Source organism: Coregonus lavaretus, assembly GCF_964263955.1.
Source record: "Coregonus lavaretus genome assembly, chromosome: 3".
NCBI lineage: Eukaryota > Metazoa > Chordata > Actinopteri > Salmoniformes > Salmonidae > Coregonus > Coregonus lavaretus.
The window spans coordinates 60630887-60654911 of record NC_139990.1 but is presented as its reverse complement, the minus strand read 5'-3'; the positions used below and the strand labels follow the sequence as shown (position 1 = coordinate 60654911).

At 43.3% G+C, this 24025-nt stretch overlaps 1 protein-coding gene across 1 annotated transcript in view; it reads left to right on the top strand.

The window, feature by feature from the left end:
* Positions 1-23192, top strand: part of LOC311108297 (thrombospondin-3a-like) — a gene marked incomplete at its 5' end in the record, with an annotated part of 44505 nt that extends 21313 nt beyond the window's left edge. The window contains 20 exons of the mRNA XM_084150925.1: positions 10948-11151; positions 11428-11681; positions 12065-12182; positions 12424-12506; positions 12632-12683; positions 12819-12967; positions 13245-13385; positions 13486-13560; positions 13753-13905; positions 14052-14270; positions 14404-14563; positions 14816-14934; positions 15066-15118; positions 15714-15895; positions 16019-16197; positions 16474-16522; positions 16735-16931; positions 17240-17412; positions 20477-20616; positions 20733-23192. Coding sequence (XP_084007051.1) covers positions 10948-11151; positions 11428-11681; positions 12065-12182; positions 12424-12506; positions 12632-12683; positions 12819-12967; positions 13245-13385; positions 13486-13560; positions 13753-13905; positions 14052-14270; positions 14404-14563; positions 14816-14934; positions 15066-15118; positions 15714-15895; positions 16019-16197; positions 16474-16522; positions 16735-16931; positions 17240-17412; positions 20477-20616; positions 20733-20794 — 2762 coding nt within the window. The 3' untranslated portion in view covers positions 20795-23192. The remainder of the gene's footprint in view (positions 1-10947; positions 11152-11427; positions 11682-12064; positions 12183-12423; positions 12507-12631; positions 12684-12818; positions 12968-13244; positions 13386-13485; positions 13561-13752; positions 13906-14051; positions 14271-14403; positions 14564-14815; positions 14935-15065; positions 15119-15713; positions 15896-16018; positions 16198-16473; positions 16523-16734; positions 16932-17239; positions 17413-20476; positions 20617-20732) is intronic.
* Between the last annotated feature and the right edge of the window lie 833 nt (positions 23193-24025).

The following is a 24025-nucleotide window of genomic DNA, read 5'->3' as shown; positions in this document are numbered from 1 at the left end:
AGCTTCCAGGAATTGAGTACAGATCCTTGCGACATGGGGCCGTGCATTATCATGCTAAAGCGTGAAGTGATGGCAGAGGATGAATGGTACGACAATGGGCCTCAGGTACAGTGGGGGAAAAAAGTATTTAGTCAGCCACCAATTGTGCAAGTTCTCCCACTTAAAAAGATGAGAGAGGCCTGTAATTTTCATCATAGGTACACGTCAACTATGATAGACAAAATCCAGAAAATCACATTGTAGGATTTTTAATGAATTTATTTGCAAATTATGGTGGAAAATAAGTATTTGGTCACCTACAAACAAGCAAGATTTCTGGCTCTCACAGACCTGTAACTTCTTCTTTAAGAGGCTCCTCTGTCCTCCACTCGTTACCTGTATTAATGGCACCTGTTTGAACTTGTTATCAGTATAAAAGACACCTGTCCACAACCTCAAACAGTCACACTCCAAACTCCACTATGGCCAAGACCAAAGAGCTGTCAAAGGACACCAGAAACAAAATTGTAGACCTGCACCAGGCTGGGAAGACTGAATCTGCAATAGGTAAGCAGCTTGGTTTGAAGAAATCAACTGTGGGAGCAATTATTAGGAAATGGAAGACAAACAAGACCACTGATAATCTCCCTCGATCTGGGGCTCCACGCAAGATCTCACCCCGTGGGGTCAAAATGATCACAAGAACGGTGAGCAAAAATACCAGAACCACACGGGGGGACCTAGTGAATGACCTGCAGAGAGCTGGGACCAAAGTAACAAAGCTTACCATCAGTAACACACTACGCCGCCAGGGACTCAAATCCTGCAGTGCCAGACGTGTCCCCCTGCTTAAGCCAGTACATGTCCAGGCCCGTCTGAAGTTTGCTAGAGTGCATTTGGATGATCCAGAAGAGGATTGGGAGAATGTCATATGGTCAGATGAAACCAAAATAGAACTTTTTGGTAAAAACTCAACTCGTCGTGTTTGGAGGACAAAGAATGCTGAGTTGCATCCAAAGAACACCATACCTACTGTGAAGCATGGGGGTGGAAACATCATGCTTTGGGGCTGTTTTTCTGTAAAGGGACCAGGACGACTGATCCGTGTAAAGGAAAGAATGAATGGGGCCATGTATCGTGAGATTTTGAGTGAAAACCTTCTTCCATCAGCAAGGGCATTGAAGATGAAACGTGGCTGGGTCTTTCAGCATGACAATGATCCCAAACACACCGCCCGGGCAACGAAGGAGTGGCTTCGTAAGAAGCATTTCAAGGTCCTGGAGTGGCCTAGCCAGTCTCCAGATCTCAACCCCATAGAAAATCTTTGGAGGGAGTTGAAAGTCTGTGTTGCCCAGCGACAGCCCCAAAACATCACTGCTCTAGAGGAGATCTGCATAGAGGAATGGGCCAAAATACCAGCAACAGTGTGTGAAAACCTTGTGAAGACTTACAGAAAACGTTTGACCTGTGTCATTGCCAACAAAGGGTATATAACAAAGTATTGAGAAACTTTTGTTATTGAACAAATACTTATTTTCCACCATAATTTGCAAATAAATTCATTAAAAATCCTACAATGTGATTTTCTGGATTTTGTTTTCTCATTTTGTCTGTCATAGTTGACGTGTACCTATGATGAAAATTACAGGCCTCTCTCATCTTTTTAAGTGGGAGAACTTGCACAATTGGTGGCTGACTAAATACTTTTTTCCCCCACTGTATCTATGTGCATTCAAATTGCCATCGATAAAATGCAATTGTGTTCATTGTCCGTAGCTTATGCCTGCTTATACCATAACCCCAACAACATCATGGGGCACTCTGTTCACAACGTTGACTCTGTTCACAACGTCAGCAAACCGCTTGCCCACACAACGCCATACACGTAGTCTGCGGTTGTGAGGCCGCTTGGACATACTGCCAAATTCTGTAAAACCCGACATTGGAGGTGGCTTATGTTAGAGAAATTAACATTCAGTTCTCTGGCAACAGGTCTGGTGGATATTCCTGCAGTCATCATGCCAATTGCACGCTCCCTCAAAACTTGAGACATCTGTGGCATTGTGTTGTGAGACAAAACTGCACCTTTTATTGTTCCCAGCACAAGGTGCACCTGTGTAATGATCCTGCTGTTTAATCAGCTTCTTGATATGCCACACCTGTCAGGTGGATGGATTATCTTGGCAAAGAAGAAATGCTCTCTAACAGGGATGTAAAGAAATTTGTGCACAAAAAATGTGAGAGAAATACACTTTTTGTGTGAACCTACACACCTACACACACACACACACACACACACACACCTCAGGTTGCCTCTGCTCCCTGCCAGTAGCCATCCCCAGATACACACACTCTGACAAGTTGACGTTTCGTCACTAAATTAATCCAGACCTCAATTTGCTGCTGCAGCGTAAACCTGTTAATAAATTATACTTTTTTTTTCAGTCCCCACAAAAAACGCAACCAAGTGCCAATGCAAGGCCCTCACTCTGTCACTCAGAAACGTATTCCAGTGTCTGCCTGCCAGCTGAAAATCTTTACCAGTGTGTGTGTGTGTGTGTGTGTGTAGGCTACCTGCCCCTCCCCTTCTGAAGTATAGGCTACTGTAGCCTACTGACGTTACAAGTGTGATTCAGAAATTAGGGAGAGATTTTTAAGAAGAATGGATAAACTTTTTCAATGCAAGTTAAGGATACCCTAGTTATCACGTTCCACATTGGACTTATTAACTACCCAAAGTTATTTTTTTTATTCTGGTGCCCCTCTGCACACACAATTCTGTTAGCCACCTGGCTAGCTCTGGTTCAACGTTAAGCCAACTTTCGGAAGTTCGAAGACATTCAAAGTTCCTCCATAGAAGCCGCTGCTCCGTGGGTATAATTCTACGGGCCTAATTCAGATAATGCATGACATAACAAAATGACCAGTGCTTCAAGCCAAGCCTCCTCCTCGGCTCCTCCACCCTCTCTCGCTCTCTCCCCACCTGCAAAATGTAAATTGCATCTTGCGCCCTACACTTGTCTGTCCATCGCGCATGTAAACAACCAAAGATTGCCCTGATTGCACTGATTGGTGAAGTAATTTAATGTTGAGCTAAATGAAAAAATAAAGGATTTCAGAGGTTTGCATTGTATTTTGGGGGGAATTTATTAGGGATCCCCATTAGCTGCTGCCAATGCTCTTCCTGGGGTCCAGAAAAATTAAGGCAGTTATACAATTTAAAAAACATTACAATACATTTCACAACAGATTTCACAACACATTAAGTGTGTGCCCTCAGGCCACTACTCTACTACCACATATCTACAACACAAAATCCATGTGTACGTGTGTGTATAGTGTGTATGTTATCGTGTGTGTATTCATGTGTCTGTGCCTATGTTTGTGTTGCTTCACAGTCCCCGCTGTACCATAAGGTGTATTTTTATTTGTTTTTTAAATCTAATTTTACTGCTGGCATGAGTTTATTGATTGGAATAGAGTTCCATGTAGTCATGGCTCTATGTAGTACTGTGCGCCTCCATAGTCTATTCTGGATTTTGGGACTGTGAAGAGACCTCTTGTGGCACCTCTTGAGTCCCCTGTAGCTCAGTTGGTAGAGCATGGCGCTTGCAACACAAGGGCTGTGGGTTTGTTTCACACGGGGGGACAGTATGAAAACGTATGCACTCACTAACTGTAAGTCGCTCTTGATAAGAGCGTCTGCTAAATTACTTAAATGTAATGTCTTGTGGAGTGTGCATGGGCACACACTTAATGTGCCAGTAGTTCAAACAGACAGCTTGGTGCATTCAACATGTCAATACCTCTCACAAATACAAGTAGTGTACAAGTAGCGGCAGGTAGCTTAGTTGGTAAGAGCATTGTGCCAGTAACCGAAAGGTCGCTGGTTCTAATCCCCAAGCCGACTAGGTGAAAAAATCTGTCGATGTGCCCTTAAGCAAGACACTTAAACCCTAATTGCTCCTGTAAGTCGCTCTGGATAAGAGCGTCTGCTAAATGACAAACATTTTAAAAAATGTAAGTCAATCTCTCCTCCACTTTGAGCCAGGAGAGATTGACATGCATATTATTAATGTTAGATCTCTGTGTACATCCAAGGGCCAGCCGTGCTGCCCTGTTCTGAGCCAATTGCAATTTTCCTAAGTCCCTTTTTGTGGCACCTGACCACACGACTGAACAGTAGTCGAGGTGCGACAAAACTAGGGCCTGTAGGACCTGCCTTGTTGATAGTGCTGTTAAGAAGGCAGAGCAGTGCTTTATTATGGACAGACTTCTCCCCATCTTAGCTACTGTTGTATCAATATGTTTTGACCATGACAGTTTATAATCCAGGGTTACTCCAAGCAGTTTAGTCACCTCAACTTGCACAATATCCACACTATTTATTACAAGATTTAGTTGAGGCTTAGGGTTTACTGAATGATTTGTCCCAAATACAATGCTTTTAGTTTTAGAAATATTTAGGACTAACTTATTCCTTGCCACCCACTCTGAAACTAACTGCAGCTCTTTGTTAAGTGTTGCTGTCATTTCAGTCGCTGTAGTAGCTGACGTGTATAGTGTTGAGTCATCCGCATACATACAGTGGGGAAAGAAAGTATTTAGTCAGCCACCAATTGTGCAAGTTCTCCCACTTAAAAATATGAGAGAGGCCTGTAATTTTCATCATAGGTACACGTCAACTATGACAGACAAAATGAGAAAAGAAAATCCAGAAAATCACATTGTAGGATTTTTTATGAATTTATTTGCAAATTACAGGTGGAAAATAAGTATTTGGTTAATAACAAAAGTTTCTCAATACTTTGTTATATACCCTTTGTTGGCAATGACACAGGTCAAACGTTTTCTGTAAGTCTTCACAAGGTTTTCACACACTGTTGCTGGTATTTTGGCCCATTCCTCCATGCAGATCTCCTCTAGAGCAGTGATGTTTTGGGGCTGTCGCTGGGCAACACGGACTTTCAACTCCCTCCAAAGATTTTCTATGGGGTTGAGATCTGGAGACTGGCTAGGCCACTCCAGGACCTTGAAATGCTTCTTACGAAGCCACTCCTTCGTTGCCCGGGCGGTGTGTTTGGGATCATTGTCATGCTGAAAGACCCAGCCACGTTTCATCTTCAATGCCCTTGCTGATGGAAGGAGGTTTTCACTCAAAATCTCACGATACATGGCCCCATTCATTCTTTCCTTTACACGGATCAGTCGTCCTGGTCCCTTTGCAGAAAAACAGCCCCAAAGCATGATGTTTCCACCCCCATGCTTCACGGTAGGTATGGTGTTCTTTGGATGCAATTCAGCATTCTTTGTCCTCCAAACACGACGAGTTGAGTTTTTACCAAAAAGTTATATTTTGGTTTCATCTGACCATATGACATTCTCCCAATCCTCTTCTGGATCATCCAAATGCACTCTAGCAAACTTCAGATGGGCCTGGACATGTACTGGCTTAAGCAGGGGGACACGTCTGGCACTGCAGGATTTGAGTCCCTGGCGGCGTAGTGTGTTACTGATGGTAGGCTTTGTTACTTTGGTCCCAGCTCTCTGCAGGTCATTCACTAGGTCCCCCCGTGTGGTTCTGGTATTTTTGCTCACCGTTCTTGTGATCATTTTGACCCCACGGGGTGAGATCTTGCGTGGAGCCCCAGATCGAGGGAGATTATCAGTGGTCTTGTATGTCTTCCGTTTCCTAATAATTGCTCCCACAGTTGATTTCTTCAAACCAAGCTGCTTACCTATTGCAGATTCAGTCTTCCTAGCCTGGTGCAGGTCTACAATTTTGTTTCTGGTGTCCTTTGACAGCTCTTTGGTCTTGGCCATAGTGGAGTTTGGAGTGTGACTGTTTGAGGTTGTGGACAGGTGTCTTTTATACTGATAACAAGTTCAAACAGGTGCCATTAATACAGGTAACGAGTGGAGGACAGAGGAGCCTCTTAAAGAAGAAGTTACAGGTCTGTGAGAGCCAGAAATCTTGCTTGTTTGTAGGTGACCAAATACTTATTTTCCACCATAATTTGAAAATAAAATCATTAAAAATCCTACAATGTGATTTTCTGGAAAAACAATTCTCAATTTGTCTGTCATAGTTGACGTGTACCTATGATGAAAATTACAGGCCTCTCTCATCTTTTTAAGTGGGAGAACTTGCACAATTGGTGGCTGACTAAATACTTTTTTTCCCCACTGTAGACACACTGGCATTACCCAAAGCATGTCGTTAGCAAAGATTGAAAAAAGTAAGGGGCCTAGACAGCTGCCCTGGGGAATTCCTGATTCTACCTGGATTATGTTGGAGAGGCTTCCATTAAAGAACATCCTCTGTGTTCTGTTAGACAGGTAACTCTTTATCCATAATATAGCAGGGGGTGTAAAGCCATAACTCATACGTTTTTCCAGCAGCAGACTATGATCGATAATGCCAAAAGCCGCACTGAAGTCTAACAAAACAGCCCCCACAAAACAGCCCCCACAATCTACTGATATTAAAGTAGTTGGCAATATCAGTCGGTTTTGTGATGAATGAGCCATCTGATTCAATGAATGATGGAGCTGAGTTTGCCTTTTTCCCCAACATTTCATTTAAGGTGCTCCAAAGCTTTTTACTATCATTAATTATGTCATTTATCTTTGTTTCATAGTGTAGTTTCTTCTTATTTTTATTCAGTTTAGTCACATGATTTCTCAATTTGCAATAGGTTTGCCAATCAGTTGTGCAGCCAGACTTATTTGCCATTCCTTTTGCCTCATCCCTCTCAACCATATATTTTTTCAATTCCTCATCAATCCACTGTGATTTAACAGTTTTTACAGTCATTTTCTTAATGGGTGCATGCTTATTAGTAACTGTAATAAGCAATTTCACAAATGTGTCAAGTGCAGCATCTGTTTGCAGACCAACAAATATTTTTTACATCAACAACATAGGAATCACTACAAAACTTATTGTATGACCTCTTATACACTATATTAGGCCCAGCCTTTGGAACTTTGGTTTTCCTTGATATGGCTACTATATTGTGATCACTACATCCGATGGATCTGGATACTGCTTTCAAGCACATTTCTGCAGCATTAGTAAAGATGTGATCAATACATGTTGATGATTTCATTCCTGTGCTGTTTGTAACTACCCTGGTTGGTTGACTGATAACCTGAACCAGGTTGCAGGCACTGGTTACAGTTTGAAGCTTTTTCTTGAGTGGGCAGCTTGATGAAAGCCAGTTAATATTTAAATCACCCAGAAAATATACCTCTCTGTTGATATCACATACATTATCAAGCATTTCACACATGTTATCCAGATACTGACTGTTAGCACTTGGTGGTACTCCTGAGTGGCGCAGTGGTCTAAGGCACTGCATCGCAGTGCTAACTGTGCCACTAGAGATCCTGGTTCGGATCCAGGCTCTGTCGCGACCGGGAGACTCATGGGCGGCGCACAATTGGCCCAGCGTCGTCCAGGGTAGGGGAGGGAAATATGTATTCACTAACTGTAAGTCGCTCTGGATGAGAGCGTCTACTAAATGACTAAAATGTCAATGTAAATGTGGTCTATAGCAGCTTCCCACAAGAATGGGCTTTAGGTGAGGCAGATGAACCTGTAGCCATATTACTTCAACAGTATTTAACATGAGATCCTCCCTAAGCTTTACAGGAATGTGGTTCTGAATATAAACAACAACACCTCCACCATTGGCTTTTCTGTAAATGTTATAACCTTGTATTGCTACCACTGTATCATCAAAGGTATTATCTGAGTTTCAGAGATAGTCAGAATATGAACGTCATCTGTTACTAGCAAATTATTGATTTCATGAACCTTGTTTCTTAAGCTACATATGTTAACATGGGTTATTTTGAGCACTTTTCTGGGATGCTTAGCAGAAGTAGATATGCTCATGTTATTTATGTTAGTGCAGAGTGAGCTGGACACAGTGGACTTCCTACTTATCAACAAAAGTTACACCCATTGAGCTGCAATAATCACGTAGCCAGTTGTGAAGAGAAATAATCCTGCTAAAGCGTTCAATACCATGATTCAGAGAGGGCACAGGGCCAGATATGAATCCAGTTTCAACTGTTCAGAGCTGCCCTTCATAATGTCATTAACGATACTACGATAGAATCGATTTCCATGTCCTGACGTAGTACATTCGGGAGCACCTTAGTAATGTCATTTACTCAAGCTCCGGCATAGGACATTGTAGACTCAGGCTTGGCAGAGCCTACCCCCATCACTGTATCTGCGAGCTGTTGGCTAGAGCGCACTGTGGGAAGACCAGAGTAGGCTATACACATTTGCTATTTAATGCAAACGTTTTTGTGACAAACTATTGGTAGAGTTGAAAATGTGATGGAAACACATTGAACTTTAGATTTGGCCTAGAAACTAATATAACCACTCTATGGAAAGATTAAGGAGGTAGTTAAGGAGTGTCCAAAAAAACAAAAATATTTCCTGAGCTTTCTTATATCTCCTAGATATAGGACAGACACTTCAAAACCTTATTCCTTACGATTTATTTTCTGACAATCTTTTTTTGCCATTTATGAATGTGTTATTGAATGCTTTTCTATGGGCTATAGTAGTAAAGGTCAAATTCAATTTTATCAACAAAAAGTATATATGTATATTTTTGATAGGCTACCTAAAAGGGTCCTAAAATGTCGAATTAAATAGCTAAATGACCATCTTAAAACAATTCTAGATGTTAGCTTAGTAGAACTTAGCCTACAAGCATGGAAACACATGTGAACCATTTTATGACATCTTGTTTGTTTTTCTGTTTTGTTCTTCTGTCCTTCCCCTCCTTTATCTTAATGCCCAGGGAATATAGTCTGATAGGTTTGAAGTACATAGCCTACTTAAGGTTATATGCCCCTCAAGCTCAACTCTGGATCTCGAAGCCAGTTCTACCTGCGTTCTTTCATTGTTCCCTTCTAATCAAGGACTGATTTAGACCTGGGACACCAGGTGGGTGCAATTCATTATCAGGTAAGAACAGAAAACCATTAGGCTCCGGACCTCATAGGGTAAGAGTTGTTATACAGCCATAATCTAGGCTATACCTTCAACAAAGGAAATAACTTTATATCAGAGGAATGACTGTATAGACTACTGGCACAGCCTAGATTATGGCTGTATAACATGAGAATTGAGAAAGTTGGACACCCCGCACGCCTCAGGTTATAGCAGGCGAATGAACTCCCTCGCTGACTGTCACATCCACTCTGCGCGAACGAGGTACTTGGCTGAAGCTCGCCCGTAAGAAGCCAGTCGACATTTGTAAGGGCTCTTGAACCTACATTCTGCGGTCAACTCACCCTGCAGACTTATTTTTTTCATTTTGAAATAAAGCTCCATTCATCAACATCAAACTGGACTCTCGGCGGATAGTTATTTACTCCTGTTGACTTTCTTGTCAACTTTCACACACCGTTTCTTGGGACATGGGTGCGAGGCGCGAGTTGCCAACTTTTCTGGCTCTATCCACATTTCTATTCGTTGCAACATGTGAGCCAATGGATAAGCAAGATATGCAAGGTAAAATGAGTAATACTAACTCACTCATAATAATGTGTATTTTGTGAATCATCGAATGAAATTAGGGGGAAGTGTGTTTACGAAATTAATTGATGCAGACAGTTATTTCAAACAAGCGCGCATTTTTGGTCTGAACTTCACTTTGTGCTGCCATTGACACACATAAACTCGAGATGGTTATTATAATCGTGAAAATATTAGTTACAACTGTGATATTATTTAAAATGAATTGTGTGCGCGCCCTATAACCATTTCCAACGCGAGCGTAAAACACTACACACACAGGGTGCAACGTTTCCCCCCATCTTTATGGCTTGAAATGTGCTGTTTTATCTCTATAGGCTACATTCTATCATCTGTTTTCTCATTAATCTTGGTTATGTTGGTCTTGTTTCACTGCTGGTTAATTAGGCTATTTATTTTCATTTCATACACAAATAATATTCCTCTCTCTTTTCTTTCTTTTTTGAGATGACCAGTTTTTTCCTTCCACTTGTCATAACTGATCATGTCTCCTCCACTTGTATTCTTTCTGACAAATACAGGAACAGAGAAAGTGCTAAGCCAACTATTTTCTGACTTCCTTTGCTGACTTTCCCCATATTCCCCTCTTTCCCCCTTGAGTGCTCACAGCCTGCTTGTGGCAGAAATCCTGACCATTGCCAAACCCCATTGTCCAAACCAGTGAGTGGAGGTGTCAGAAATAATAGCAAGAGAGAGGGAGGCAGCGTGATAGAGAGGAAAGGAGGAAAGGGAAAGCCTTCTTATCAAGAGCCAGAAAGCAGCCAGGAGTCCTGCTCCTTTTACTCCTCTCTTTTGTTCCCCCTGGGTTTTAATATCCAGCAATGTGTCAGCATGGGCTTTGACTTTTGTCACTATGAAGTTCTCTGTGATAAAGTTCAGGAATGCCACTACTAAAATGGATGGAAGTAAATTAATTATTATTATTATGTATTTGTAACCTACAATGTCTATTGAACTAACATTTAAACTGTAGATTGGGACTATTTATTAGTGAAATAAAATTACTTGTAAAACTTGTTTCTTAAGAAGTCTTCATAAGGGATGTGGTTGTAATAAGAGTCAGATTTGCTATTGTTAAGTGAGATTTTGCTTCAGAGATGTCAACTAGTCACCCAACAGGTGTCCTCATATACCTGGGCAAGGGTCAAAGGTGAGGTGTCATCATGGGACTGGATGAGAGCCTTTGATCAGGGAAAATGGTAGATAGATACACTCTCTCTTCTCGATTATCTATCTGTCATTCTCTCCTTCATTCTCTCTCTCTCTCTCTCTCTCTCTCTCTCTCTCTCTCTCTCTCTCTCTCTCTCTCTCTCTCTCTCTCTCTCTCTCTCTCTCTCTCTCTCTCTCTCTCTCTCTCTCTCTCTCTCTCTCTCTCTCTCTCCCCACCCCCTCTCCAGTCATTGACATGCTAACCCTGGACTCCAAAACCAGTGTGTCTGCGGTGGAGAAGGTAACAGGTGCCATGAGTGTGCTCAGTGACATCTACATCGTGTCCACATTCCGGCTGCCTCCCAAGATGGGAGGGGTGCTGCTGGGCCTCTACAGCAAAGAGGAGAACAAGAAGTACCTGGAGCTGGCCATCATGGGAAAGATCAACAAAGGTACTTAGATACTGTCACTCTCACCCACTGACTAAACCAGAATGAACTATTTCCCAGTTTCTCGGTGACGGAGCATACAACTAACTCAGTCTCAAACCACCTTTAGGATTTAAGTGTTCACATGAATATCAATCAAGTTTCCCTTTTTCCATCCCCCTTTTTTGTATCCGTTTGACTTTTCACTCCTTGTTCTTCTTTTGCAGTTATTAGTGACCTGTCCATGTTCAGTAAATCCCTACATTTGCGTTTTTCTCCCCCTGTTACCCTCTCTCAAAGCTCTGGTGCGTTACGTGAGGGAGGATGGCAAAATTCACACAGTGAACCTCCAGAGCGCAAACCTGGCTGATGGTCGCACACACTCCATTATTCTCCGGGTCGGAGGCCTGCGCAGAGACAACCTACACCTGGAGCTCTACGTCAACTGCCGATTGGCTGACTCCAGCCAGGGCCTCCCTCCATTGGTCCCTCTCCCCGCGGAGGCGGATAGGGTGGAGATTCGTAATGGCTTCAAGTCCTACGCAAGGCTACAGGTGACAAGGAGCACTGAGTCTGACACTAAGTCCCAATCCAATTAAATCCCATGCCCCTTTAGCTAGGGGCCAGGGCTTCATCTCAAAAGCCCAACATGGCTTGCTGTCCTCGTCTCCTATCCTCCATCTGCACTTATTTGAAAACACAGGGTGAAGCAACAAAGCAATATGGTGGATGCCTACTGGAAATTAGCTTTCACCTGTCAAGGTCTTTCACATCAGTGTAGATGAAGTGGAGCAGACGAGGAGTGGAGGCGACTGTTAATTGAGAGGTGGTCCTCTTTGACTACCTTTAACCATAGCAACAGCTGTCATATCAAATCATATCATATCATAGCAGCTTCAACCACAGCATGGTGTGATCCAAGCTTCTCCCATTACAGGGCGCTGTCGAGTCCCTCAAAATGGTGCTAGGGGGCAGTGTGGTCAAAGCAGGTGCCCTGACAGACTGTCCATTCCAGGGGGATTCATCAGTCTACAACACAGGTGTGTCCAAAATCAGTATATGACTTTCCAAGATGAAGTCTGTTATGAAAATGGTTAATCAGATGTGTATCCTGTACATGTTTCAACAAAAAGTATTTTTCCTCTTACAGTGGGTGCGACTGCAGAAGTGAACTCCATTCTAGGTGAGTGTATCCAAATGTCTCTTTTCAAGTATACAGTGGAATCAATGTCTTATGGAAATGTGTGTTGGCTTTACTTGACAATGATTGGGTATTATGTGGGTATTGTATGTCAGGTGACCACACTAAGGCTCTGATTGGCCAGCTGATCATCTTTAACCAGATCCTAGGAGAGCTGCGGGAGGACATCAGAGAGCAGGTGAGTTGTGTGTGTGGTGTGTGTGTGTGTGTGTGTGTGGGTTTGTACAAGTGTATGCTTGCAGCATGTATGTCTGCATACTGTATGTGTATGTGCATTTTCATTGATGTCCTCTCCTTCTCAAGGTGAAGGAGATGTCCCTGATTAGGAACACCATTCTGGAGTGCCAAGTGTGTGGTGAGTGAACAGCCATGGAAACAAAACAATGTGTACTGAAAGTTTTGACCCATCCCTCATGATCCCTGGTCTTGTCTTGCTCTTAAATACAAAACAAAACCTAAACTAACGATAAAGACGTGTGTTGACCTCCAGGCTTCCACGACCCTCGTTCCCGCTGCTCCCCCAACCCCTGTTTTAAGGCCGTTTCCTGCATGGAGACCTTTGACTACCCAGGGTACCGCTGTGGTCCCTGCCCGGAGGGCATGATGGGCAACGGAACCCACTGCCAGGACATTGACGAGGTATGACATAATAACAGACAGGAAATGGAAATTAGCCTGGCCGGGTTTTAAATGGTGGTTTTTACACTGCCTCATCTCAAACTCACATTTTAATGAGGCTTTTAGGGTGACAGCTGAGCTGTTGTCAAAATAGACCGCATCACTTCAAGTACTGTACTCAGCACGGCTCTTATTTCAAAGAGGCCCTATCACTTATCTCTGTCTATTTCTCTCTCATCTCCCCCACTCTCTCTGTTCTCTCTCTATTTCTATTCTCTGTCTCTCTAACCTGTCTCAGTGTTCCATAGCCCAGCCCTGCTACTCTCCAAGTGCGTGTATAAACACAGTGAAGGGTTTCAGTTGTGAGCTCTGCCCCCCTGGTCTCTGGGGCCCGCCCCTCTTTGGGGTCGGACTGGAGTATGCCAAGCACAACAAGCAGGTACACGCATACACAAACACACGGTCACTTATTGACATAATCCATCATTACCTATTGTATTTTTTCTTCTTCACACACCTTGCTGTGGTTTTGTCCATAGGAGTGTGCAGACATCGATGAGTGTATTGAAGTTGCCAATGCCTGTGTGCCCCACTCCATATGTACCAACACCATCGTAAGTAGAAACCCTTCTCCAATGTCAAGGTGTTTATTACAATGTATGTACAGCGTCAAATCTTCACAAACTAGACATCGCCCTCTTGTGATCATTTGAGAGTACTGTAGAGCTGCTGTGTAGTAAAGCTGTTCTCTCTCCCTTCCTCCCCTCTCTCTCTCTCCCACCTCTCCTTCTCTCTTTCTCTCCCAGGGCTCGTTCAGGTGTGGTGGCTGTAAGGTGGGCTACCTGGGGAACCAGACAACGGGCTGCGTGCCCCGTAGGTCCTGTGCCACACTCAGCTTTAACCCTTGTGATGCCAACGCCCACTGCATCATAGAGAGGAACGGAGAGGTGTCCTGTGCGGTAAGCAACAGTGATCTTTTACTACCTTTGCCCTCCTGGACAGGAAAAGAGGAGCTACACTGCCCTATACTGCCAACCTCGAAATACTACTTTATATAAGTACTGTAGGGTTGGTTTAAAATGCTCTCCTTTCTTCCATTCTCCAGTGCAACATTGGCTGGGCCGGTAACGGGAACACTTGTGGCACAGACACAGACATTGATGGATACCCAGACCGCTCTCTACCCTGTATGGACAATGACAAGCACTGCAAAAAGGACAACTGTGTTTACACACCCAACTCAGGCCAGGAGGACGCTGACAACGACGGCATCGGAGACCAGTGTGACGAGGACGCAGATGGGGACGGCATCAAGAATGTGGAGGTATGTGTGTTTCCATCTCAGACCCTCTGTGATAATTGTATCTGGGTGTATGTGTGTGATAATATAACTTGTATGATTGTAAGTCATTTTTTCTCGTTTTTTCATGAACATAACTGGTGTTTATGATTTGCAGGATAACTGTCGACTAGAACCCAACAAAGATCAGCAGAACTCAGACACAGACTCTTTCGGTGACGCCTGTGACAACTGTCCCAATGTCCCTAACATTGACCAGAGGGATACGGACAGCAACGGGCAAGGAGACGCCTGTGACAATGACATAGATGGAGATGGTGTGTATTCACACAGGCACAGGCACAGACGCGTGCGCACACTCACACACACACTCACACACTCACACACTCACTCACACACTCACTCACACACTCACTCACACACTCACTTACACATAAACTGCAAGATGTCTGGGAGACAACTTTGTGGGTCGCTGTTGAAGTTGACATTATACTCATTGTTAACATATCCAATCTGAGCAACTAGGTGATGGCCCTCATGACTCCCTCCTGTCTTATCCTGGTGTTCAGGTATCCCCAACGTGCTGGACAACTGCCCCAAGGTCCCCAACCCCATGCAGACAGACAGGGACGGAGACGGTGTAGGAGACGCCTGTGACAGCTGCCCTGAGATCAGCAACCCCATGCAGGTAAAATAACCTTCACACACCCCAACCCCCAAAATGTGGATCTACAGAAGATATTCAGCCACTCTTGGCTGAAACAGGGGTTTAGGCTGCTCATTTGTCTTCTTTGGTTTATTCTGACCCTTTACCCCTAGACGGACATTGACAACGATCTGGTGGGGGATGTGTGTGACACTGACCAGGACACGTGAGTCTCTGACTTCAACACACACACACACGCACACACGCCCGCACACACACACAAACACACACACACATACACAAAAACACACACACACAAACACACAAACACTGCACTCACACTGTCACACAGCGCTACACCTGCTGTGGCTAACACACACATACATGCACCTGCTGCACTCATATCCACAAAAACACTCAGTCACTGTACACCTGCTGTGATTTACAAGTAGACACACACACCTGCTGGGGCTTCTTTTTATGTTGCAGTTGTTGGAACTTCTTGATAGTGTTTTTCTAGGGGGGAAAAAACCCAGTATCTATTTCGGTACAAACAAAATAAGTGAACATAACATGACTTGGGCCAGGATTCATTGCAAGGCACGTTATAGTTATATAACGCACTATACCTGACTTTTAAAGAGAATATACGATTGAGCCGACATGCGCAGCAATTTACCATGAACGTGATCTCCATGAACGTTGTGTAAAATGCCTAAGGCGCATTGTCGGTTGTCTAGTGCACTGCGCTAGAGCACGCCTTGAATTAAATCCCAGCCTTGGAGTTTAACTGAATGCCAGTGTGTCTATGTGTGTTCCAGGGATGGGGACGGTCACCAGGACTCCAGGGACAACTGCCCTGACCATCCCAACAGCTCCCAGCTGGACTCGGACAACGATGGCCTTGGGGACGACTGTGATGATGACGATGACAATGACGGGATCCCAGACGTCCAAGACAACTGCAGACTTATTACCAACCCCAACCAGAAAGATTCTAACAGTAACCAACCGTTAAAGGGATAGTTCACTGTTCATGTTTTAGCTTATTTTTTACTTACGAATTGCTACATGCTTCAAAAGTGCCCCCCTGTCTTACTATGGCCATCTCCCTCTCCTCTCCCAGGTAACGGGGTGGGCGACGTGTGTGAGAACGACTTTGACAACGATTCAGTCTGGGATCTGATTGACGTGTGCCCTGAGAGTTCAGAGGTCACACTGACAGACTTCAGAGCCTATCAGACAGTCATTCTGGATCCAGAGGGCGACGCGCAGATCGATCCCAATTGGGTGGTGCTCAATCAGGTGACCCTTGACCTCCCTCTTTGGCTCAACACATGACCAACTTTGATTGTAGGCTGAAATATCCCTTTAAGGTTATCCTCCTACTCTGAAATCAGTTTACAAGGAGGACTATTATGGTTATTATAAATAGGCCTATGCTAGTGCATTGACTACAGACTAAAGCCTGTTATATTACATTGTGCATATTTGTCACGCTCTTATGGAATACTCTAAAATTAGGTATATGATTCATTGTGGATACAGATTCTGATATTAGCGAGTCCTCTTTTATTGCAGGGCATGGAAATAGTTCAGACCATGAACAGTGATCCTGGTTTAGCTGTGGGTAAGTTGATGTTATGGGTTATGTTGTTTGTTACTACTTGTCCTGGTCCTCTGATGTACTCTAAATATAATTGCTAATATTTAGGCCTACACAGTGATTTGAGTATAGCAGTGTATTGAAAAGGTGCTGAAAAAAAAGAAGAAATATATATTTTTTAAAATTCCAGTGAACTGAATTGAATTGACCTGACTCAACGTAATAACCTCCCCCAGGCTACACAGCGTTCAACGGGGTGGACTTTGAGGGCACCTTCCATATCAACACGGTGACGGACGACGACTATGCAGGCTTCATCTTCGGCTACCAGGACTCCTCTTCCTTCTACGTGGTGATGTGGAAACAGACAGAGCAGACCTACTGGCAGTCGACACCCTTCAGGGCCATGGCCCAACCTGGCCTGCAGCTCAAAGTGAGTGATGGGACACAAACACAGCAGCCTATAGCTGGTGCTACTGATTAGAAACTTGGCTGAATCAGGACACTTCCTGAGAATCCCCTATAGACAGACTCTGCTGTTGGATATAAGTACAACAAAGCATGTTGTGGTGGAGCGACAGAATATGCAACAAACTCTCTCTCTCTCTCTGTCTGTCTGTCTGTCTGTCTGTCTGTCTGTCTGTCTGTCTGTCTGTCTGTCTGTCTGTCTGTCTGTCTGTCTGTCTGTCTGTCTGTCTGTCTGTCTGTCTCTCTCTCTCTCTCTCTCTCGTCCCCCTCCAGGCAGTGAAGTCCCGTACAGGGCCTGGTGAGTACCTGCGTAACGCCCTGTGGCATACAGGGGACACCAACGAGGAGGTGAAGCTGCTGTGGTCGGACCCACGGAACGTGGGCTGGAGAGACAAGACGTCTTACCGCTGGCAGCTCAGCCACAGGCCCCAGGTGGGCTACATCAGGTAGGTCACACCCCTCTTTCTCTCTTAGTTCTTTATTCTTTTTTCTTTTCTTTTCATCTACTATTTTCTATTTGTATCAGATGTTCAGTAACTGTTTTATTGTCAATAGAATTTATGATCTGAAGTCATTTAGTACCTGTTTAGCTACGTATCAGAATTCCATTGTTGTTTACTTACTTGGGGGCAGATGGGTTCGAAGTGTTTGAACTTGAAGCTGAGTTCATCCTCACTGGACAGGACACTGGACAGGACACTGTTGTGGTACACGGCTGTGTGTGACCACTGTTGACCACTAGAGGGGGTTTACACTGCCTTGGCTTGGCTTGGATGATTAAAAAATAAAAATAAAGATGGCTGGTGGCAGTTTGGTGGACTGGGTGGCTATTCACCAATTTATACTCCATATTTTTTCCCTCCTAAACCTCTTTGTGACTTTTACAGAGAGACCGGGCCCCCTGGCCCTCTATTGTCCCCGTTGCCATGTCAACCAAATCCTTGGCAAGAATTTGCTGAGTGCCCGTTCATATGCAGATCCAGAGGAAACTACTGTAGAGTGGGGGGGTCTGAGAGAGAGAGAGAGAGAGAGAGAGAGAGAGAGAGAGAGAGAGAGAGAGAGAGAGAGAGAGAGAGAGAGAGAGAGAGAGAGAGAGAGAGAGAGAGAGAGAGAGAGAGAGAGAGAGAGAGAGAGAGAGAGAGAGAGAGAGAGAGAGAGAAAGAAAAGAGGGGGGTTGGAGAAAGCGAGAGAGGGAGAGAGCAGGGAGAGTATCAAAGACAGAGAAAGAAACAGAAAGAGAAACAAGTGTGAGGTAGTGTGAGTAGAGGCACTGAGAGTAACATAGCAGAATAAGGTGAAAGAGAATATCTTGAATCAGACGTCATGTCCGAGGAACATATTGCTTATGCAAATAGTTAAAGAAACCAACTTTATTGGGTGGCATAAATACCGCATTGTGCTCAACAAAGCATCAGCTAGACATTTGAACCAACACCTGCGTATGACCCTTATATTTCTGACCCATTATCAGTAGCGATGCATTGATAAAATCACAGGGGAAGCCAAGCCAGAAAAAAAAGCCATATTATAACCTATGTGTTGTGATAATTGCTTTGTTTGCTCTATAACCTGTTAGTTCATATGCCTTGACACCGTGATATATAGGCCTAAGGCCGAGACAATAAGAAGACACAGTGGCAGAATAAATTCAACCACATATTGGTTTCATTACAAAACCGGAGAGCAACATCTGTCCGGTGAAGTCCACAAAACATATTGCACGTAACACACAGTTACATGACCTACACCATGGTCAAGCAAGGTAATGTTTCCGACATTTTCAGACTACTAAACAACTATTGATTTAGAACCACGGAGAGTTACCGCAAGTCGCAAAGAAAACAGGAGCTGCCTCCACTATTCCAGCACCATTTCAACTTCAACATTTCATCATCTAATCACCTATGCTTTGTCTAATACAGTGACATCTAAAAGATACCAAAAATGATTTAGTCCAATCAACGTAAGCTAAATATGATGTGGCTGTCCATGGAACTGATTTGTGTGTGTGTGTGTGTGTGTGTGTGTGTGTGTGTGTGTGTGTGTGTGTGCGTGTGCGTGTGCGTGCAAGTAGAAAAAACATGTTGACTCACCCTACTTGTAGAGGAACGCCACTGCCATCCTCCTCTTTCATGTTGCCTAAACGGTCTATGAGTCTGTCATACATTACACACTTTTAGTTTTTGTTGTCCTAGGCTACCTGACTAAAATGCTTGCTCGCTAGCCTAACTACCTTTCATGGGCAACGATGCACCAGGCCAGCTATTTAACATTAGCATACTACACCTAGCTAAATGTTAACTTCCAGGAGCACAATGTATGAATTTATGGTTGGATCAGAATTTCCATTATAATCATTGGCCAGTACGGAAAATTAAGTAAGTCCAAATCCCTATCTCCATCCATTGCTAATTTAGGAAAGGTAAAATTTTAGCAAGCTAGCCACCGGAGGACAACAACACAAGGAGATGCAACAATTCAAGTTTTTTCTGTCAATAATGAGGTTTGGCTTGTGATGTGATTGGTCTGAAGCCAAATCCAAACTGGCTTCCCTTGACACTTTTTTTTGGTGCACCAGGACCATTCACAGCTAAGCTCACTCTGTTTAGCTCAACACTGATTGGCTATTATTTAATTTTTATTTTTTATCAAGGGAGGCCAAATGCTCGCTGGCTTTCCTTGAATTCAATGCTATGGGCGGCAACAATGTCATATGCTTCCTGACCATACAGCGTCAGATAGATACGCTACACATACTGAGACAGTGTGGCACTGTTTCATTCACTCAGATGCTTTCTCCGGTGAGATACATTCAGCCTCTTGCAAATTGAAGGAAATGTATGATACACAGTGAGACGAAATATACATTATTTTGTATGTTTTTCTCTTGGTCCATTTTTTGGGGGAAGCCTGTCTTCCCTTGGCATCCATGAATACACGCCACTGCCCATTATAAAAAAGTTGCCAGAGAAAAGGAGAGTTGGGGGGTGGAGTTTGAGGAGGTTGTGGAGGGGGGGTCTCTCCAGTGGGGTGCAGTGAGGGGAGAGTGGAGAAAGTGAGACAGGTCTTTTTAGAGGCAGGGAGGCCCTATTCAGACCCAAACAGAGAGACACCTGCTTTGTATGCTGTGCAGAGGAGTCAATGGAGCACTGCAGCGCTGAACTGCACTCACTCACTCACTCAGGCAGCGGCTGGGACAGGGGCCTGCTCTCTCTCTTTCTCTCTTTCTCTGTTCATCCAAATCGCCCATTTTGAGTTCTGTGGTTACTTGCCACTGTGTTTTAGTTTGGTGGCACTTCATTTGACTAATCTCTTATATGACCATATGCCAACTACTACAGCTACCCACAACAACCACATGTTATGAGTATGTGACAGTGGTATAAATAAGGACAGTGTGAAGTTATAGGATTACTTTCATTTTGATGATTACTAGAGGGAACATGACTAGAAATGACAAGGGAATTTAAAAGTCCCCTGATTTGTGCATTGTCCTGTGCTCTGTGGCAGGGTGAAGTTATATGAGGGGACGGAGATGGTGGCTGACTCTGGCGTGGTGATTGACACTACCATGAGAGGCGGACGACTGGGGGTCTTCTGTTTCTCCCAAGAGAACATCATCTGGTCCAACCTGCGCTACCGCTGCAATGGTAAGACACCCTTCCTTACATTGCTACTAACCACTAACGATACTTGTATTGAACAACATAATGCTAGTGAACTAATTTACTTGTATGTTCTGCTTCATGTATTTGTTGTTTCTTAGACACTGTTCCAGACGACTTCAACCCATACCGCAAACAGGTCCTGCTGCACATCAAGGTGTGAGAGGAATTGGACGATGTTTGAGTGCTGGGGCATGTAGATGACTACCCTGTCCAGCATTGTCTCTCTACACACATTCACACACACACTCTTACTGCCTCTCAGTACAGACTGCCAACTGCTGTTAAAGTGTGACTGTGTCTGCTCATGAGTGAAAGGGGAGGGGTTTCTGAGTTGTGGTAAAGAAGGAAGAAGAACCAATTTACAACATTGCTGTTATACCGGACTGGAAAAGCGAAAGGTACCAGAGACTTTGGAAGAAAGTATACAGTACCAGTCAAAAGTTTGGACACACTTACTCATTCAAGGGTTTTTCTTTATTTGTACTGTTTTCTACATTGTAGAATAATAGTGAAGACATCAAAACTATGAAATAACACACATGTAATCATGTAGTAACCAAAAAAGTGTTAAATAAATCAAAATATATTTTATATTTGAGATTCTTAAGTAGCCACCCTTTGCCTTGATGACAGCTTTGCACACTCTTGGCATTCTCTCAACCAGCTTCATGAGGAATGCTTTTCCAACAGTCTTGAAGGAGTTCCCACATATGCTGAGCACTTGTTGGCTGCTTTTCCTTCAATCTGCGGTCCAACCCATCCCAAACCATCTCAATTGGGTTGAGATCGGGGGATTATGGAGGCCGGGTCATCTGATGCAGCACTCCATCACTCTCTTTCTTGGTAAAATAGCCCTTACACAGCCTGGAGGTGTGTTGGGTCATTGTCCTGTTGAAAAACAATTGATAGTCCCACTAAGCCCAAACCAGATGGGATGGCGTATCGCTGCAGAATGATGTGGTAGCTATGCTGGTTAAGTGTGCCATGAATTCTAAATAAATCACAGACAGTGTCACCAGCAAAGCACCCCCACACCATAACACTTCCTCCTCCATGCTTTACGGTGGGAACTATACATGTTGAGATCATCCGTTCACCAACACCGCGTCTCACAAAGACACGGTGGTTGGATCCAAATATCTCCAATTTGGACTCCAGACCAAAGGACACATTTCCACCGGTCTAATGTCCATTGCTGGTGTTTCTTGGCCCAAGCAGGTATCTTCTTCTTATTGGTGTCCTTTAGTAGTGGTTTCTTTGCAGCAATTCGACCATGAAGGCCTGATTCACACAGTCCCCTCTGAACAGTTGATGTTGAGATGTGTCTGTGGCTTGAGCTCTGTGAAGCATTTATTTGGGCTGCAATTTCTGAGGCTGGTAACTCTAATGAACTTATCCTCTGCAGCAGACATAACTCTTGGTCTTCCATTCCTGTGGAGGTCCTCATGAGAGCCAGTTTCATCATAGCGCTTGATGGTTTTTGCGACTGCACTTGAAGAAACTTTCAAAGTTCTTGAAATGTTCCAGATTGTCTGACCTTCATGTCTTAAAGTAATGATGGACTGTCGTTTCTCTTTGCTTATTTGAGCTGTTCTTGTCATATTATGGAGTTGGTCTATCTTCTGTATACCACCCCTACCTTGTCACAACACAACTGATTGGCTCAAACACATTAAGGAAAGAAATTCCACAAATTAAACTTTTAACAAGGCACACCTGTTAATTGAAATGCATTCCAGGTGACTACTTCATGAAGCTGGTTGAGAGAATGCCAAGAATGTGCAAAGCTGTCATCAAGGCAAAGGGTGGCTACTTTGAAGAATCTCAAATATAAAATATATTTTGATTTGTTTAACACTTTTTTGGTTACTACATGATTCTATATCTGTTATTTCATAGTTTTGATGTCTTCACTATTATTCTACAATGCAGAAAATAGTAAAAATAAAGAAAAACCCTGGAATAAGTAGGTGTCCAAACTTTTGACTGGTACTGTACATGATCATTAATGTATGTAGACTGTGTTACTTCTGGGTTTGAGTTGCTGTCCTTGCCCTCAATTTCACTGTAAGAACGGTGGTTGTGTGAATGACAGCGGGTAGCCGTTGAGTTTGACTGTTGCGTTATGTATGAGTGCTGTTGTGGCTTTGTGTTTGTGTATTTAGAGCTATCATAGGAATAAATGGATTATGTTTTGTGTTTTAAGACTGAACACTTTAAGGATAGTTTTTTTCATCTCATATCTAACTGTAAAATAAAAACCATAAGCTAATGTTACAGGAATGATGGGAATTTGATAAATACTGTGCATCCTCTAGATATGAAACTCCTGGTAACTCTTTGTCATGACGAGATGTCATCTCAGCAGCAAAATACAGATCTGTCACAAGAGACTGTAGATTTGCAGTTATTTAGCCATATTACTTTAAGACTTTAATAGTGGAATTATGCCCCTTTTTTAAATCAGTTTCGATCTGTGGATTCTAGTGTATACTTTCCTGGACTTCTGAGTCTGTGCCCAGTAATTGAATATGAAATAAAGCCTTATTGGAAATGTTTCTATGAATGAAGTCGTCTTTAACTGATTAATTAAACAGAAACATAAGCAAAGAGCAACACAATCTTTGTCCACAAAAAATAATAAACAATTGAATTTCTTAAAAATACGTTTATTTGACCTTTGTGATTCTGTACACAACAAGAATGCTAATGAACGATACTACGTAGGGAAAAAAACGGTCAAAGAAATCAAGAGCAACTGTGAGTGAGCACTGCTGTTCTGAGGCCATCCAGTCAGTGAGGTATGTGGTGACACTGGTCCTAACTCTGTATCTAACCGCTGAGTGCTGTGGTTGTCATCATATCTCCCAGGAGCAGACAGACCCCAGGGCTCAACTTATTGAACTGCCCAGTCTGCCTCCACTGTCTGCTTCTCTCCTCCACATTAATAGCCAGTCATAGAAATCCATATACATGGTACAGAACTTGCAATATTTAATATCATGTTATTATTATGCCGTGTAGTAACACTGTAATAACTCAATAATAACACTGTATTTTAACATGTTGTTACATTGTAACTTGCTTTGTAATGGAGTTGAGCATTTTCGTTACCACATAAGTGAAATAAAGCCTCTTCCCATTCCACTTGTGTAATAACATAAAAAAGAGTTACCCTGCTGAGGACAGACTTGAAAATTAATTTGGATTCCATCTAGAATGGAGTTTTGAAGCATTATTCTATTAAGCTGAAGATGTCCTGCTATTGACCCCTGACTACTGTGGGAGGATTTCAATCGGTTCATTCATTCTCTTTGCTCTATCCTCACTAAATCGCTCTCAGGTATGAACAGATGCAATATAATAGGCATTTGTCATCCTACGTCTTGTT